At 42.5% G+C, this 19,193-nt stretch overlaps 1 gene segment (V, D, J or C); it reads right to left on the bottom strand.

Annotated features, from left to right (window-relative positions):
• Positions 1-15,276: 15,276 nt before the first annotated feature.
• LOC134495880 (immunoglobulin heavy variable 3-30-3-like) lies at positions 15,277-18,743 on the bottom strand. The segment is given in 3 exon segments: positions 15,277-15,421; positions 18,306-18,616; positions 18,698-18,743. Coding segments are annotated over 3 exon segments (402 nt in total).
• Between the last annotated feature and the right edge of the window lie 450 nt (positions 18,744-19,193).

Here is a 19,193-nt window from a genome sequence, read left to right as displayed (position 1 = left end):
TGCCTGTAGAAAGGGGAATGCCAAGCCTGCCACATGGCCCCCAGAAAGATGGAGCAGCACACAGCCGTGCGCATAACTCCCAGTCTTGAAGAAGGATGAAGAGAGATAAGAGGAAGTGAGAGTGGAACAATCAGCTTCCTCAGAAACATTAAGAATTACATCATGGGATGAACTCAATTTACATGCTAATGCACATGCTAATGAGGCATGCTGGATTGGCCAGTACCTCCAACACTTTTCTGGCTTTGGCCCCCTTCCTCGGTGTCACACCACACCAAACTATTTGGGGACTTAGAGCATCCTAATTTTATTACCTGGCTACAATGCTACTGCTAACAGGGGAAAATGATTTTAAACATATTTAAATTTTCAAATACCTATATATATGTCTGTGTGTGTGAGTGTGTGGATATGTGTATACAAGTGTGTGTGTGTGTGTGTCTATATATATATATATATATATATATATATATAGAGAGAGAGAGAGAGAGAGAGAGAGAGATTGGGACTGAGACAGAGAAATATATACCAGGACACGGAAACAACTGTAAAACAACCTGTAGGGTGTTCCTGATTAGTTTGGTTTTTTACTCGGCAATTCTATGGATTACATACTGTACATTGGGGGTGGGGGGAGGGGTTGGTTCCCATTTTGTATGGTCTTTTTATGGGCCCAGAGTTCATTCATACAAATACTAATAAAACTCCCATCCCTACACTTAGTCCGTGGACTGAGAAACACAAATAAATGACTTTGCATTTTCCAAACAATTCAGTTTGTTCTATATTTAGCAAAGCACATCTGTTCTCAACTCAGATGTGGCTTCATGGTGAGGAATGTAATCTCCTGGGATGTTAAATTTCTTTGAATTGCCTTCAGTGGTCTCTTAGGAAAATCAGAGTAAATGTAATGATGCCTCCGAAGTGAGACAAGGCCTGCAGACCCTTCCTTTGCTCCCCTCCCCCACCCACACCCCCACCCCACACATATGCAAAGTGATTCCATGTGGCAACACTGCTCCCTGGTGTAAAACTTGAGGAGGGGAGGCATCTACTTAACATTCCCAGGTGATTCTTGCATTAAGAAATGGTAATTAGGGCTCATAAGAAATGAAGAGCACCAGGGAACTTAAGCCGGTCTAGGGAGTAACCCAAAGCTGCCCTTTTATTATAAGATAGGAAATTCCTTTTGATGGGTTATTCTATGAGATATTGTATTTTCTTCAGGTCGTGTATTCTTATTTTTTCTCCTAAATATCATGAAATCATGTAAAAACGAGTTGGGAAGGACCATCTCGGTCATCTTGTAAAAACCATCCCTAACTGGTGGGGAGCCAGACCCTCTCTGCAGACCTCCAACCAAAAGAGCCTGTTCCAGCCAGATTAAAGCATCTCCCCCTCGTTCTTCCCTTGCCCTTGTTTTACACCAGGCAGACCGGGTTGGAAGGGCTTATCATTGGTCAAAATCTGCTCTATACCAGTTCTGTATTCTCTCTGGTAGGAGAATAATTCTTAGCACCTCTTGTCCTTCTTCTACCATTCATTTGCAAAAGATTTTGCTAAAGATGAGACTTAGAGGAAAACATAATTTTATCCTCTTTTTAGTTTTCTTTATTTCTTCAAACTGTATTCCATTTTTCCTAGGTAAATTCCATCTCTACATACACTGGAACATTTTTGGCCATTTCATATGGTTCAGTTAAAGCCGAAGCAGTAACTGATTATAGAGTCCTCAAGAAAAAAAAGAGGCACTCAGTGCATGGACCTTCCACCTTTCCTTGAAGGTATATCCCACTGAGGAGAACAGGGGAGAGGAGAGGAGAGGAGAGGAGAGGAGAGGAGAATTGTCCCTTAGTTTTCAAATGTCTTTTGATAAAGAGTCACTCTCTAAATTCACATGACAGATTTCTTTGAAACTCTTTTGAAATTATGTGACTGCTCTCTAGGGCTATTGATTAATATCCCATCTCATATCCTATATTACGAAAGAGACAATATCATACAGTGTTTCCTATTATTATTTTGCTATAGTGTATAACATTACTTTTACGCTATACTATTGACTAAATCAAATTGGAGAGCGGCTCTACAGAAGGGAAGGTTTTTGCCAGGCTTCAGACTCAGTTCCTCTCACTGTGTCTCCTGCACAGTACTAGACTCCCGAGTCCTCTGGCTTCAGGCTGTTCATTTGCAGATACAGCTGGGTGCAGGAATTGTCCCTGGAGATGGTGAACCGCCCCTTGACTTTATCCGAGTAGGAAATAGTAGCAGAACTTGGATTTATGTATGCCACCCATTCCAGCCCTTTTCCAGGGGCCTGTCTCACCCAGTCCATGCCATAGCTGGTGAAGTCAAATCCAGAGGCTTGGCAGGAGAGACGGAGGGACTCTCCAGGCCTTCTCACGTCCCCACCAGACTCCACCAACTGGCCCTCAGACTGGACCCCTAAAAAGAAAGGTGTTTCATTGAAATCTCCTGCATGGAAGAACAGAATATGGGGGAGGAGGGGACCTGGATAGGGAGGAAACTATTACCTCTGAGGACTGCTAGTAAGGAAACCATGATTAGCCACAGGATCATTTTTTCTCCCGTTAATGAAAGGAGGGGAATCGATAAGAAAGAATTTGGGAAAGTGCACAAACTTTGGGTTGATGGGTGCGGCCTCAAAAAGGGAAACTGTGGGGCTCCTTTAAAGAGGAAATGGTGCCCTGATTTACATCATGCTTGGGATAAAAGAGCCCCTCAGGGCACTGACTTGCCGGTTTCTTGGCATACATCTTACGGGGGAGATAGATAGGTAGGTAGCTAGATTTATTTGTTTTTTTTCTATTTTTATGATGGTTTTATAATTCTCATTTCTGAGCTGGCCAAAGTCACTTTTACAGTGAGATGGGTGGTATATAAATCTAATAATACATTTATGTACCGCCCGTCTCACTGTGAAAGTGACTCTGGGCAGCTCAGAATTAAGAATTATAAAACCATCATAAAAATAGAAAAAATACAAAAGAGAGAAGAAGAGGAAAGAGGGAAAATAAAAAGTGGAGAGAGCATTTAGGCCAGCAAGCGTCCCCAGGGCTGCCTATCCCTGTTGGACCCCTGAGGTAGTGGGCACAGCCAGGTCCTGACGCTCCTCCCGAAGGCCAGAAGGGTGGGGGCCAGCCTCATCTCGGGGGGGGGGCAAGGGGTTCTACTGGGCAGGGCAACAGCAGTGAAGGCGGTCCTCTTCCACCCCATCGGTTGGCATTCGTTAGGCAAGGAGGTCCCCAGCGTGCCCTTTCTGCCAGACCAATTATAGATCATTTATATATACAATTGTTATGATATTTATTTATTAATGTTTATTATATATTAATTGCATTGACAAATATTAATTATATTTATCTATTATTTGTTAATAATATTTACTAATGGTATGTATGCTAATAATTTTATATTGCTATTCAATTAATATTATGTATGTTAATTCGCTGAGACACTAGAAGTAGCCCAAGAAAGAAGGAAAGCAAAAGGCAACACTAATAGGGGGAGATATGCCCAATTAAATGCAAAATTCCAGAGGTTAGCCAGAAGAGATAAGGAATTATTTTTAAACAAGCAAAGCGCGGAAGTGGAAGAAGACAATAGAATAGGAAGGACAAGAGACCTCTTCCAGAAAATTAGAAACATTGGAGGTAAATTCCAGGCCAAAATGGGTATGATCAAAAACAAAGATGGCAAGGACCTAACAGAAGAAGAAGAGATCAAGAAAAGGTGGCAAGAATATACAGAAAACCTGTATAGGAAGGATAACAATATCGGGGATAGCTTTGACGGTGTGGTCGGTGAGCTAGAGCCAGACATCCTGAAGAGTGAGGTTGAGTGGGCCTTAAGAAGCATTGCTAATAACAAGGCAACAGGAGACGACGGCATCCCAGCTGAACTGTTCAAAATCTTGCAAGATGATGCTGTCAAGGTAATGCATGCTATATGCCAGCAAATTTGGAAAACACAAGAATGGCCATCAGACTGGAAAAAATCAACTTATATCCCCATACCAAAAAAGGGAAACACTAAAGAATGTTCAAACTATCGAACAGTGGCACTCATTTCACATGCCAGTAAGGTAATGCTCAAGATCCTGCAAGGTAGACTTCAGCAGTTCATGGAGCGAGAATTGCCAGATGTACAAGCTGGGTTTAGAAAAGGCAGAGGAACTAGAGACCAAATTGCCAATATCTGCTGGATAATGGAAAAAGCCATGGAGTTTCAGAAAAACATCTATTTCTGTTTTATTGACTATTCTAAAGCCTTTGACTGTGTGGACCATAACAAATTGTGGCAAGTTCTTAGTGGTATGGGGATACCAAGTCATCTTGTATGCCTCCTGAAGAATCTGTATAACGACCAAGTAGCAACAGTAAGAACAGACCACGGAACAACAGACTGGTTTAAGATTGGGAAAGGAGTACGGCAGGGCTGTATACTCTCACCCTACCTATTCAACTTGTATGCTGAACACATCATGCAACAAGCTGGCCTTGAGGAATCCAAGGCTGGAGTTAAAATCGCTGGAAGAAACATTAACAATCTCAGATATGCAGATGATACCACTTTGATGGCTGAAAGTGAAGAGGAACTGAGGAGCCTTATGATGAAGGTGAAAGAAGAAAGTGCAAAAGCTGGTTTGCAGCTAAACCTCAAAAAAACCAAGATTATGGCAACCAGCTTGATTGATAACTGGCAAATAGAGGGAGAAAATGTAGAAGCAGTGAAAGACTTTGTATTCCTAGGTGCAAAGATTACTGCAGATGCTGACTGCCGTCAGGAAATCAGAAGACGCTTAATCCTTGGAAGAAGAGCAATGACAAATCTCGATAAAATAGTTAAGAGCAGAGACATCACACTGACAACAAAGGCCCGCATAGTTAAAGCAATGGTGTTCCCTGTAGTAACATATGGCTGCGAGAGCTTGACCATAAGGAAGGCTGAGCAAAGGAAGATCGATGCTTTTGAACTGTGGTGTTGGAGGAAAATTCTGAGAGTGCCTTGGACTGCAAGAAGATCCAACCAGTCCATCCTCCAGGAAATAAAGCCAGACTGCTCACTTGAGGGAATGATATTAAAGGCAAAACTGAAATACTTTGGCCACATCATGAGAAGACAGGACACCCTGGAGAAGATGCTGATGCTAGGGAGAGTGGAAGGCAAAAGGAAGAGGGGCCGACCAAGGGCAAGATGGATGGATGATATTCTAGAGGTGACGGACTCGTCCCTGGGGGAGCTGGGGGTGTTGACGACCGACAGGAAGCTCTGGCGTGGGCTGGTCCATGAAGTCACGAAGAGTCGGAAGCGACTAAACGAATAAACAACAACAACAACAACAATGTTAATTCGCATGAAGAATTTTGTTTATAATAGTAAAATCTTATACAACGTCAACTTAGAGAAAGAAAAGAGGATAGGGAGAAGGAGTAAACAGTGAAAGGAGAAAAAACGAAATAAAAGAGAAGAAAATGAATTAGTTAGGTTAAACCTTCCCACTCATCTGTAGAAACCGTCCTTAAGAGGTGGCCATTGAGGTCCTGTCTGCAGACCTGCCACCAAAAGAGACTGCTCTACCCACACTTAGAGGAGGCTGCCCTGTCCCTCCCTCATCCCAGGTTCCCTCTAGGCACACAGGACGGCAGCGTTAATCATCTGTCAAACTCTGGTGTGTACTAGTTTTGAGTCTTTATTGAGAGCAGAATAATTCTTACAGTCCCTGCTGTTGAGAAATTCTATATAGCTGAGAAGGATGAAACAGTGAGGGAAGCAGGGATTTCATCCTTAATCTCTATGGAGCAGAGAGTTTTGCTTCATAGAGAGGACCACAAATCATGGCTTTCTAGATGATGTAGTTAGAATGAACCCTCCATAAAAGTTTGTTTGAAACTGTAGGAGTTCTTCTTGGAAAATTCCTTTTCCATGGCTTTCACTTTACATATTTCCTTGGATGGGCCCCTTTTAATTCAGGCAGATGTTGTGAGCCTCTTTCATATTTCACCAAGAGGTTGCTACTATGTGGGCAGGAGAGAAGTCATGGAGAAGCTGGGCAATTTAGCCTGCTGGAGAAAAAGGAACAAAGGACCAGCACTCTTTTCAACTCAGATGTTTATTATAATTTCTATTTTATCCTCATGGAAGCTGCTGGAGAAGTATGGAAGTTCAAAGGCACAACCACAGGTATTATTTCAGTGATCGTCAGATACGGTATTGTGTGCAAGAGCTCCCAATACCAGGTACCATTACCAGTCTTTTCCAATTGTAGAGGCAGAGGTTCCCTTCGCCTTCAATTCAAGAAGAGAATATCTTGTCAGGCTTCCGATTTCTTCCAGCAATCCAGAGGTTTGCCGGAGAGGTGGAAGGACTCTCCAGGTCTTGTCACATCCACTCCAGACTCCACCAATTGTGACTCAATTTACATATTTTTCTGATAAAAGAGCCCCTCGTAGCACTGATCTCATAGATTTCTTTGCACACATCTTACACTGGTGATTTTCATCATAACTTTCCAATCCTACAAAAAGTGAAGGCAAGGTTTTTTGTTTTTGTTTTTTTACTGCAAGTACATAGGAGGAAGGCAGGTTTACTTTATAGTAATTAAAAGACAGGCATGCAAAATCTCAGCTCAGGAAATTCTTTTCCACCTTCTTTCCCTTAACCAGGCCAACCTGAAGAAACCCCAAAGAACTGAATTCAGACCGAGCCAGGAGGAACAATTTATAATTCAGAGATTAATGAGAGAAATCACAGGGAGAAATGGAATAGATGGAGTAAGTGGGTTGTTCTTTGCCTATTTGAATGGTTTTTAAGTCGGTAGTTGTATGAATTTAATATATTGCTTTGTTTGAGTTGGTATTTTGTGTGGTGTTTTTATCAGTTGCCAGTTGCCCAGAGTTGATTCAGCCAGATGGGCAGTCATAAAATTTGAAAGAGTAATAATAGTAGTATTAATACCAATAGTAATAATAATAATAATAATAATAATAATAATAATAATAATAATAGCAATAGCAGTAGCATTAGTAATACCAATGCCATATACCCTTAAAAATGCCAGGAAATACACTCTCTCTCTGGATTGGGAAATACTAATAAGTCTCTTTCTATTCCCCAAAGGATTCCGTTGCTCTCTATTTAGCAGAGCGCATCTGTTGTCAACTCTGACATGGCTTCCCAGTGAGGATTGGAGCCTCCTGAGATGTGAAATTTTCTTGAGACCATTTTGGTGAACTAATATGGAAATAAAACAGAAAAACAGAAAACACAAGGATGCCTCCAAAGTGAGACAATATCTAATGACACTTCTCTTATTTCCCTACCCCACCCCACCCCACCCCACCCCACACACGGGCAATGCGATTCAGGGTCACACCACTGCCCCCTGCTGCGGAGGGTGAGGACGAGGGGCATCTGCCTAATTCTCCGAGGAGATTCCGACATTCCAGGAGGGGAAGTGAGGCTGAGAAGAAATGAAGGTTCTCCAGGAGGTCTAAGCAGGTCTAGGGAGACATCTAAATATGCCCTTTTGTTACCTGATAGAGGATTCCTTTTGAAGGCTTACTCTATGACTGATTGCATTTTCTGTACATGGAGGATACTTATTTCTTTTCCCTGGTGTCACATCAAATCATGGAGTAAATGAATTGGGACGCACCATCTAGCTAATCTATTGTAAACCATCCCTATCAGGTGGTCAGCCAGATCCTCTCTGTAGAACACCAACCTTGAGAGATTATTTGAACCAGACTGAGGCAAGTCTGCCCTCTTCTTCCCTCGTCCTCAATTTACTATGGGTAGACAGACCTACAAAGATGCAACGTTTGACACAATCGGCTCTTTACTAGTTCTGTGTTCTTTTTGATGGGAGAATTCATTCTAAGTGTTGCTTCTGCATCTCCTGTCATTAAGTGTTATTGGATCACTCTGGTTATCATTCAGATGAGACATGGAGTAAAACATTATTTTATCTTTTGCTCCATTCCTTTATTTCTCCAAATTATCTTCCCATTTCCGTAAATGAAACTCCCCTTCATCCTCTCAGGCAAGAAAAAAAGGAGTATTGCTCACAGAGACAAAACCAACCAAAGACACTGAAGACTTGCAATGGCCCTATAGTGGGCCTTCTAAGGGAAGTGTGGCAATGTGTCTGGTCAGAAAACCACAGATGCCCCATCCTCTGTTGAAGGAATGCATCTAACCTCCAACATTCCTCCACTTGTTAACATGGAAACAGAGAGCATTTCCCAGTGCTCCTCCCCCCTTTGAAAATACTGTGTGTCATCCTTCCTCCTTTCCTTAGCAAGGATTAAACCTGATTTGACCACCTTGAGGCCCAAGGAACCCCCCAGCGAGTCAGAGCCTTGGAATTTCCCACTCCGCAGGCAACACCCCTCACCTTTCCTTCATCCCTCTTTCTTATATGAACTGGATCATGATGATTGTGGCTTGCAATAAAGGTTGATCTTCCTCCTTATCGTTGCTTTCCATCCGTTGCATCTATGACAGTAAGTTAACTTTTTGTCCTTGATTTTTTTTCAGAATTATCAATCGGTCAAAAGAAGACCAAGACTGTTTAAGCCAGTGAGGCAAGGCTGCTCCATTTTTCATCCATCCTGGCTTTCCTCATAGAAAATAGGATTAACTTCCCTTGCCTTTCCTTTCCTTGCCTTGCCTTGCCTTGCCTTTCCGAACTTTCCAGTATGTTTCAGGGGAATGATTTTTTACATTGTCTTCTATCTCATCTCCCTTCAACTTCATTGGCTAAATATGGTTGTCACTAGTATGAGACATAGCATAAAATATTATCCTTTACAATTTACGATTTATTAAATTATTATTTAGCTAACTGTTTCTATGCTTTGAAGATCCTCTTTATCATGTCCACCCTTATTCATTTTTTTCTCATTTTCTACCTCCATAATCTTTCACTGAGTTAAAGCCACACAAGGGTGGGACAGAAAAAAAACAAACACCAAAATAAAGGTATTTATTTATCTATCTATCTATCAAAATTGTCACTGTCCATCTCCTCCCACCAGAGTATGCATTCAGTTAACATATGCAAATTTCCTCATTGTGACAAAAAAGAAAAAAAAAGGAAAGAACACTATTTCATCCTATCCTAGTTTTCTTCTTCCCTTTCCAGGATTTTTTTTTTTTCTTAATTCAGAAAAACAAGACAAAACAAAACAATAATGAGAAGAAAAGAACAGGAAAGGTAAAATGTTGAGAATAAACTTGTTTTTTGTTTTCCTTATAAGTAAAATTTACATATCCATTTTAATTAAAATTTCTTAAGATACAGAATGAAGAAAATGATCTTCAGACATTGAAACATCTTTAAAAAGACTAGAAAAGAGACTCCTTCTCCTGTTCCTCTGATGATATTGAGAGAAGGATAGGGGACTTAACGGCAAAGGAATAAAAGAAGGAAGAATGTAGTTAATGAATCCATGTTTCTCCCTCTAATTAATTTTTATCTTTTTATAAGCTACCCAGGTTATTTTACTTCCCCGAGATTTCCGTTGTGTCCCCTCCCAAAGCGCCAACCAGGTTCCCCACTGCTTCCTCCAAGATCATCTCTGGCCTCCCCCTTGCTAAGATGGAGACTCATCTGCTGCTTCTCATTCCAAATACACAAAGTCAGCCTTGTCTGGCTGAATCAACTTGCAGAGCTGCTCTGAGGAGGGGAAGGTTTTTGCCTGGCTTCAGACTCACTTCCTCTCACTGTGTCTCTCGCACAGTAATAGACTGCCGAGTCCTCCGGCTTCAGGCTGTTCATTTGCAGATAGACTTGGCTTTTGGAGTTGTCCCTGGTGGTGGTGAAGCGTCCCTTGACGTTTTCCGAGTAGGTAATAGTACTGGAATAAGGATGTATGTATGCCACCCATTCCAGTCCTTTTCCGGGAGCCTGTCTCACCCAGCTCATTTCATAGCTCCCGAAGTCGAATCCGGAGGCTTGGCAGGAGAGACGGAGGGACTCTCCAGGCCTCCTCACGTCTCCTCCGGACTCCACCAACTGGCCCTCAGACTGAACTCCTAAAAAAAAATAAAGGTGTTTCAATGAGATCTCCTGAATACAAAAACAAAAATAGAAGGAAATTCTGTAGAGAGGGAAGAGTTACCTTGCAGGACTACTAAAAAGGACACCAGGTTTAGCCAGGGGACCATTTTTGCTCCCTCTAACGACTGGAGGGGAATTGGCAGGAAAGAGGTCAGGAAAGTGCACAAACTTTGGGTTGGTGGGTGTAGCCTGAAAGGGGAAACCACGGGGCTCCTTTAAAGAGGAAATTGTCTGCTGCTTTGCATATCGCTTGGGATAAAAAGGCCCTCAGGCCATTGATCTCCTAGATTTCCCTGCATCCATTCTAAACTGGTGATTATCAACACAACTTTCCAGTGCTACAAAAAGTGAAAAAGGTTTTTTGTTTTTGTTTTTTGCTGTGAGGACATAGAAGAAAGGGCAGGTTTACATTAGAGTAATTAAAACAATAAAATACAAAATTTCACCACTTCTCAAAATTAATTCAACGTAAGAGATAATGGACTAGCAATAAGAACTTTTGAAAGAGAAATTTTAGAGCTAGAGGATGAAACGAAGAGCACATCTGGGTTCAGGAAATTTTTTCCGCCTTCCTTGCCCTTTGGAAGACACCCAAAAGAACGCTTAGCAAGCTACGAAGCACAATTTGTAGGTCAGAGTTGAATCAGAGAAATTGCGGGGAGAGAACAGCCAGATAGAGCCTAAGGTGTGTTCTTGGCCTATTAGATTGGTTTTTAACACAGCAGTTGAATGGATTTTATTTATTGCCTGTTTTGGGCTAGTATTTGGTGCTGTGTTTTTATCAGTTGCTTGTTACCCTGCATTAACTTGGCAAGCCGAGCAGCCATACAAATTGAAAAAACAATAACAACAATAACAATAACAATAACAATAGTTTGGGTAACCATGGGCCCGTCAGTCTCTCTCAGCCCAGCTCACCTCACAGGGATGTTGTTTTGGGGAAAATAGGAGGAGGAAGGAGTAATGAGCACGTTCCCCACCTTGAGTTATTTATAAAAAATAATAAAGGTGGTACAGAAAATAAATAAATGTAAAAAAATAAAAAAATACCAACCCCCTATGATAATAAAAATGCCAACAAATACACTCCCTCCATGGACTGATAAATGCTAATAAATCATTTTCTATTCTCCAAAGAATTCAGTCTGCTCCGTATTTAGCTAACCACATCTGTTGTCAACTCAAACATGGCTCCACATTGAGGAGTGGAGCCTCCTGAGTTGTGAAATTTTCTTGAGACCTTTTCAATTAACAATTATGGAAATAACAGAAAAAGGAATGGTGCCGCCCAAAGGAGGCCGTCTCCAATGACACTTGTTTTATCTCCCTACCCCACCCCCACTCCAGACACAGGCAATGGGATTCCGTGTGGCAATGCTGCCCCCTGGTGTGAGAAGTGAGGAGAGCAGGCCTCTGCCCAATTCCCCACAGAGATGCTTTACAGGCAAATATTTCCTTAATATGCCTATTGCCATTGATATTAAGAAGGATTATTAAAATACAATAAATAAATAAATAAATAAGTAAGTAAGTAAGTAAATAAATAATAAAAGTAAAAAAAAATGATGAGACCATAGGATTTATTTCATGATTTTCTTTCTCTTTCAGTTTGACTGTTAAGGAAAGAGGTGGAAGGAATCCAGTCTTTCCCAGAATCTGAAGTCAGAGGGGAGGACGCCAGGCCAAGGCATCCCGGGGTTGATAGCTGGAGGTAGCAGGAACTACTAGGCAGCTGCTCCGAGGCACGAAGACTGTCCAAACTGTACAGACCCAGAAGGCTTCTGGGAGAGGAGATGAGCAACAGACCATGTTGGGCTCTCTTGGCTCTGCCTGGCTGAGGGGAGAGCAGTTCAGGATTAAGGAGACTGAACATATATATCAATGTAGAAGGAGGGAGAAGGGAGCAACATGTAGTCAAGAATTAAACTGGGGAGACTTGGCAATACTGACAACCAAATGGGACTGAACTGTAAAATAGATCAGGGAAGAATTGGAGGTAATCATCTTTCTACCTCAAATTAAATTTTAACTTTTTAAAAACTGTCCAGTTTTTTCGACTGCCCTGAATTTTCCTCGGTCTCCCCTACAAAATGGCTAACCAGGTTCCACACTGATAACTCTAGGTTACTTATTCCCATTGGCCATGATGGACAGGAATATGCTGCTTCTCAGTCCTAATGCACATATTCAACCTTCTGTGACTGAATCAACTTGGACACCTGCTCTGAGGAATAGAAGGATTTTGCGAGGCTTCAGACTCACTTCCTCCCACTGTGTCTCTTGCACAGTAATAGACTGTCGTGTCCTCTGGCTTCAGGCTGTTCATTTGCAGATAGAGTTGGCTTTTGGGGTTGTCCCTGGAGATGGTGAACTGTCCCTTCACAGACTGTACATAGCACTGTTTACTGGCATCGTACCAAATAACTGCAACCCATTCCAGCCCTTTTCCAGGGGCCTTTCTCACCCAGTCCATTATATAGCCCCCAAAGTTGAATCCGAGGCTTGGCAGGAGAGACGGAGGGACTCTCCCGGCCTTCTCATGTCCCCTCCGGGGACCAACTGGACCTCAGACTGAACTCCTAAAAAATAAATTAATAAATAAAGGTGTCTCAATGAGATCCCCTGAAGACAAAAGCAGATAATAGAACGAAATTCTGTAGAGAGAGAAGAATTACCTTGGAGGATTACAAATAAGGACACCAACATTAGCCAGGGGACCATTTTTGCTCCCTCAAACAAATGGAGGGAAATTGATAGGAAAGGATTCAGGAAACTGAACAAACTTTGGGTTGGTGTGTATAGCCTGAAAAGGGAAAACATGGGGCTCCTTTAAAGAGAAAATTGTGTGTTGAATTGCATACCACTTGGGATAAAAGAGCCCCTCAGGGCATTGAGTTACAGGTTTCTCTGCATATTCCTTACATGGGTATTTACACAGATTTGTCCCATCACTCTTTGTCCCTTTAATAAGCCTCTTTTGTTAATCCAGTAAGAAAAAAATGATCCAGCTCACAATCTTGGTTTGTCATTTGCAAATAAATTTTGAAAGAGACATGAAAGGAACAGGACGTCTATGCTCAGGACATTTTTTCCACCTTCCTTGCCCGTTTGAAGAGACCCAAAAGAATGCCGACCTAGCTATGAGGCACAATTTGTAAGAGGGAGCTGAATCAGAGAAATCACGGGGAGAGAAAAACTCAATTGAGCCTATGGTGTGTTCTTTGCTTACTATTGTTTTTTAACTCAGCAGTTGTATGGATATCATAAACTGGTTGTTTTGGGTTGTTACTTTGTTTGCGGTTTTTATCAGTTGTTAGTAGCCCAGAGTTGGTTCGGCGAGATGGGCAACCATACTAATTGAAATAACAACAAAAACAACAATAATAGAGGCAGTAGTAATACCAATATCAATACTAAAATCATAACTAATAAAAATGTCAGGAAATACACTCTCTCTGTGGACTGAGAAATACTTATCAATCCCATTGCATTCTCCAAAGAATTCAGTCTGCTCTGTGTTTAGCAAAGCACACCTTTTGTCAACTCAGACATGGCTTCACAGGGAGGACCGGAGCCTCCCCGGATGTGAAATGTCCTAGAGACCTTTTCAGTGAACTTTTACAAGAAGAACAGAGAAAAATAGTGATGCCCCCCAAATGAGACCACATCCAATGAGGGTTCTTTGATCTGCCCGCCCCACCCCCACCCCACACACAGCCAATGGGATTCAGTGTGGCAACGCTGCCCCCTGGTGTGGAAAGTGAGGAGGGGAGGCCTCTTCCCAATGTCCCCATGAGATCCTTTCCGGGCAAAGATTTCCTCCATATGGCTATGGCTGTTTGGATAGTTAGAAGGATTATGCCACAGTTGCATTTCTTGCACGCTGCCATGGCATTATATGACGCCCCATTCCAGCATTCTATCTGAAGCCAGTCTCATCCAGATCAGATTACAAACAATAAAGTTGAAATTGGAATCTTCGGGCCATATTAATAATTTTTTTGTTTCCTTCCAGCAAACTCTCTGATTGGATACCTCAAACAATAGAGTCCCAAAGTTCTCACTAGAGGGCTGATTTCTTCTTCTGTTGTAGATGGACAGAAGACATCCCCCTCTAATGGAAGCAGAGGAGACAAATTGGAGCACCAGTATTGCATTTGTCCTTCTCCTCTCATTCCACCCCCCAAGCTCTACTGCAGTTGGGTGGAAAATAGACACAGAAACACAAAAGTGAGGTTTATAAGAAATTAGTTCTTGATGAAATAAATTAGAACCCATAGGTAGATATGCATTAGATTTCAAAGTGCAGCTTCTCAGAAATTTTCAGGAAAAAAAAAAGTTGGATGGAAATCCAAAAAAAGGGAGGGGCAGTGCTCCCTCCACATCTTGGCACCCCTCCCTGGACCTCACTGCAATGTCTCTCTGCACTACAGGCCGAACTTGGAACTGAGGAAGAAGAGTTTAATCACTATGAATGACCAAAGGGGCTTTTATTTCAGGTTAAATAAAACTGTGCACTGCAGCTCTCTACCAGTTCAGAACAGTGTTCCTAGAATCATTTCTTCAACCAAATATGGACAACAGTTGTTTGAACAGGGACTAGAATCTAACAGAATGTGGTCCAAAAAATGTGAAAACCCTTTTTTTCCTTATCCATGGTTTCCTAAAGAAATGAGAATTGATTAGATGCCAACATGACACTAGGAGAAGAAACAGTGATTTGCAATGTGAGTTGCAATCTGCAATTTCTAGGTCCACTCAACACCCAAAGTGAGGAAACCACATTATCATTCACTTGTCCTTCTGTACATTTTTTTTTAAACTATCTTTTCATGTTTCCTACCAACCACATGGAAAACATCTCCCACAATGTCCATGTCAAGATCTGCTCTTCATTTCTCTGGGCAATCAGGCAACTTTCTCAGGTTCCCCTCAAGTGTGGAAAATCCAGCCTTCAGAATCAGATATTCTCTCATCAAGGGAAGGTATTTTTTTCCCAGACTTCAGATTCAATTCCTCCCACTGTGTCTCTCGCACAGTAATAGACTGCCGTGTCCTCTGGCTTCAGGCTGTTCATTTGCAGATAGAACTGGCTTTTGGAGTTGTCCCTGGAGGTGGTGAAGTGCCCTTTCACAGACACTGCATAGAACTGCTTACTGGCATCATACCAAATAACTGCAACCCATTCCAGTCCTTCCCCTGGAGCCTGTCTCACCCATCTCATCCAACAGCTGCTGAAGGTGAAGCCAGAGACTTGGCAGGAGAGACGGAGGGACTCTCCAGGCCTTCTCACGTCTCCTCCAGACTCCACCAACTGGACCTCTGACTGGACATCTACAAAGAAAGGTGTTTCCGTGAAATCTCCTGTATACAAGCAGAACACATGGAAAGAACCTGATTAGTGTGGAAAGAATTACCTCCGAGGACTGCTAGGAAGGACACCAAGTTCAGTCACAGGATCATTTTTGCTTCCTCAGATGAATGGAGGGAATTGATAAGAAAGGCTTTGGGAAAGTGCAGAAACTTTGTCTTGGGGGGTGTAGCCTGAAACGGAAAACCATGGGGCTTTTTTAGAGGGGAAATTGTTCCTTGATTTACATATCACCTGGGATATAAGAGCCGCTCAGGGCTTTCATGTAAATATATCTTTGCACACACCATTTCAAATAATTTTCCAGAGCAAAAAATAGTCAAGACAGTCAATAGTATTATTATTATTATTATTATTATTATTATTATTATTATTATTATGGAATAAGGGAGTTAGTAAAAGGAGATCTGATATAATCACTGCAGTTCAGGAAAGTGTTTTAATCTAAAGGAAGGAAAATAAGCACTGAGAATAATTTAAACAGCCACGTGAGAGACCGAACATGAAAAGGATGGCACATGTGAGTTCAGGAGGTTTGCTCCACAGTGGTTCCCTCGGCCACGTTCTTTGAAGAAACCCAGAACACCTGAATGGAGACCAAGCCTTCAGGCACCATTATAAGCTTCAGTTGAATTGCACTTACATGTCCAAGTCTCAAAGCCAGAATCAGGGAAACCCCAGAAAAAGCAGAAACAGTTGGACCCTGTTGGGTCTTTTCTGTTTATTAGATTGGTTTTCAATTGACATTTGTATGGATTTTATATATTGCTTGTTTTGGGGTTGTTATTTTGTACGGTGATTTTATCGGTTGCTAGCTGCACAGAGTTGATTCCACAAGATGGGTTGCTGTACAAATTGAAATAAGGATAAAGGCAAGACTAAAACTCATACTAATGCCCTGAAATAAGCTCCCCATGAGTGAAAAATACAAATAAATGTCTTAATTCCCCAAGGAGTTCAGATTCCTCAACATTTAGCAGAGCACATCTGTTGTCAGCTGAAACTTGGCCTGAGTGAGGATCGTGGCGTCCTGAGATGTAACATTTCCTTGAGAGATTTTCAGTGATCTATGAGGAAAATACAGGGATGCGGTGGCTTGTGGGTTAAACCGCTGAGCTGCTGAGCTTGCCAATCAGAAGGTCGGCGGTTCGAATCCGCATGACGGGGTGAGCTCCCGTCGCTAGTCCCAGCTCCTGCTCACCTAGCAGTTTGAAAACATGCAAATGTGAGTAGATTAATAGGTACCGCTTCAGCGGGCAGGTAACGGCGTTCTGTGTAGTTATGCTGGCCACATGACCATGGACAGATCTACGGACAACGCCGGCTCAGCGGCTTAGAAACGGAGATGAGCACCGCCCCCTATAGGATACGACTGGACTTTATGTCAAGGGAAACCTTTACCTTTACCTTTATGAGGAAAATAAGAGTAAAGAAAATGTTGCCTCCAAAATGTGTCAATGTCTGCAGACCCTTCCTTTATTCCCCTGCCCCACCCCCATCCCCACACATAGGGAAAGAGATTCAGAGGGACAGCACTGCCCGCTGGTGTAAAACATGAGAAGAGGAGGCATCTACTTAACTTTCCCAGGAAATTCTGGCAGTCAAAAATGATAAATAGGGCTGAGGAGAAATGAAGGATCTCCAGGAGATAGGAAATCAATTTTGAAGCATTACTCTATTATTTTGCATTTTCTGTGGGTGGGGGATTCTTGGTTTTTCTCCTAAAGAAAGGCCAAGTCACTCATGCTCACTATATGTGGGGCTGCCCTTGAAGACCACCCCAGAGCTTCACTTGGTTCAGAATGCAGTGGTGCAGGAAGTGATGGGCTTCCCTCCATATGCCTACCTAATAACTCTACTTCGCAAGCTGCACAGGTTCGATTCAAGGTGCTGGTCACTTCGTATAAAACTCTCCGTGGCATAGAGCCTGGTTACATGAGGGACTGCCTACAGTGTTGAAGTTTTGGGGCTGATTTCCTTTAATCACACGGAAAAAACTACAGGTCTCACAAGATGAGACCACAGGATTTATTTGGCTATATTTGCCTTTCCATTTCCCTGTTACGGAAGGAGGCTGAGGGATTCTAGGCAGTTAGTCTGCAGGACACCAGGTCAAGGCACCCCTGTGTTTGAGAGAAGGTGGTACCAGTAACTACCAAGAAGCTACACAGTCCAAAGTTTGCAGACCCAGAGGGCTCCTGAGAGAGGAGGTTCTTGATTAGCAACATTTTCCTTATATTTCTTATAACATGACCTCTTTTTCACTACCCTTTCCTGATCTTTTTACACCTTATTTTCTGCCTTCTGCCCCCTTCCTTGGTGCCACACCGCACCACACTCTTGGGGGTCTTAGACCATCCTGAGTTTATTACCTTGCTACATCCCTATTGCTAGCAGAGGAAAATGATTTTAAAGATATGTAAATTTTCAAACGTGTGCAGGCATGCATTTGTGTGTTTGTGGAGAGAGAGAGAGAGAATATATATACACAAAGAGACACATGAACCCAAAGGGGGGAAGATTTGTGTCTGAAGAAAGAATCAATGAGGGTTGAACTGCAGAACCAAAAGAAGCATGAAGAATTCTAATTAATGAATCCAATTTTGTATATCTAAGGAAAGTTTGACAGTAGAATGTGTGAGCACATTGCCTTTGCTGTCTTTGAGGATATTTGAGGATATTGCCCATGTAAAGATCTCTTCCTTATCCATCATGGCACTGAGGCAGCTTTCTCAGGTCCCTCTCAAGTCTCCTGGGAAAATCCAGCCTTCTGGGGCTGAGCTGACTTGCAGAGCAGCTCTGAGGAAGAGAAGGTTTTTGCCAGGCTTCAGACTCACTTCCTCCCACTGTGTCCCTCGCACAGTAATAGACTGCCGTGTCCTCCAGTTTCAGGCTGTTCATTTGCAGATAGACTTGGCTTTTGGAGTTGTCCCTGGAGATGGTGAAGCGTCCCTTCACTTTGTCCGAATAGTAAATGGTACCTGAATTGTAGCTTATGGATGCCACCCATTCCAGCCCTTTCCCAGGGGCCTGTCGCACCCAGTACATGGCATAGCTCCCGAAGTCGAACCCAGAGCCTTGGCAGGAGAGACGGAGGGACTCTCCAGGCCTTCTCACGTCCCCTCCGGACTCCACCAACTGGGCCTCTGACAGGACACCTAAAATAAAAGTTGTTTTAATGAGCTCTCTTTATGCAAGAATTAAAATGGAATGAACCTGAATAGGAGGGAACCAATTACCTCTGAGGACTGCTAGGAAGGAAACCAAATTCAGCCACAGGATCATTTTTGCTCCCGTTAAAGATTAAAGGGGACTTGACAGGAAAGGATTCAGGAAAGGGCACAAACTTTGTGTTGGTGGGTGTAGCCTGAAAAGAGACACCCTGGGGCTCCTTTAAAGGGGAAATTGTGGCCTGATTTCCATATTGCTCAGCATAAAAGAGCCCCTCGGGGCATTGAGGTATAGATTTATTTCAACACACCTTCCACACATGGGACATAGAAGAAAGGGCAGCTTTACCCTGGAATAGTTAAAGCTTCTGACAGATGCTCCTCACTTAATGTAAGGGTTTTAAGGTGACTGAAAGAAATCAGGCATTGCAATTTCCTCAAAAAGCCACGTTACAGTCCGGAAATAAAGAGGGTGGCACATCAGAGTTCAAAATGGTTGCTCCACAGTTGTTCCCTTGACCATGTTCTTTGGAAGAAACCAAAATTAAGTCAATGCAGACCAAGC

The sequence above is a fragment of the Candoia aspera genome, chromosome 4 (genome assembly GCF_035149785.1).
Source record: "Candoia aspera isolate rCanAsp1 chromosome 4, rCanAsp1.hap2, whole genome shotgun sequence".
Taxonomy (NCBI): Eukaryota; Metazoa; Chordata; class Lepidosauria; order Squamata; family Boidae; genus Candoia; species Candoia aspera.
This window is presented reverse-complemented; position numbering and strand designations above follow the sequence as displayed.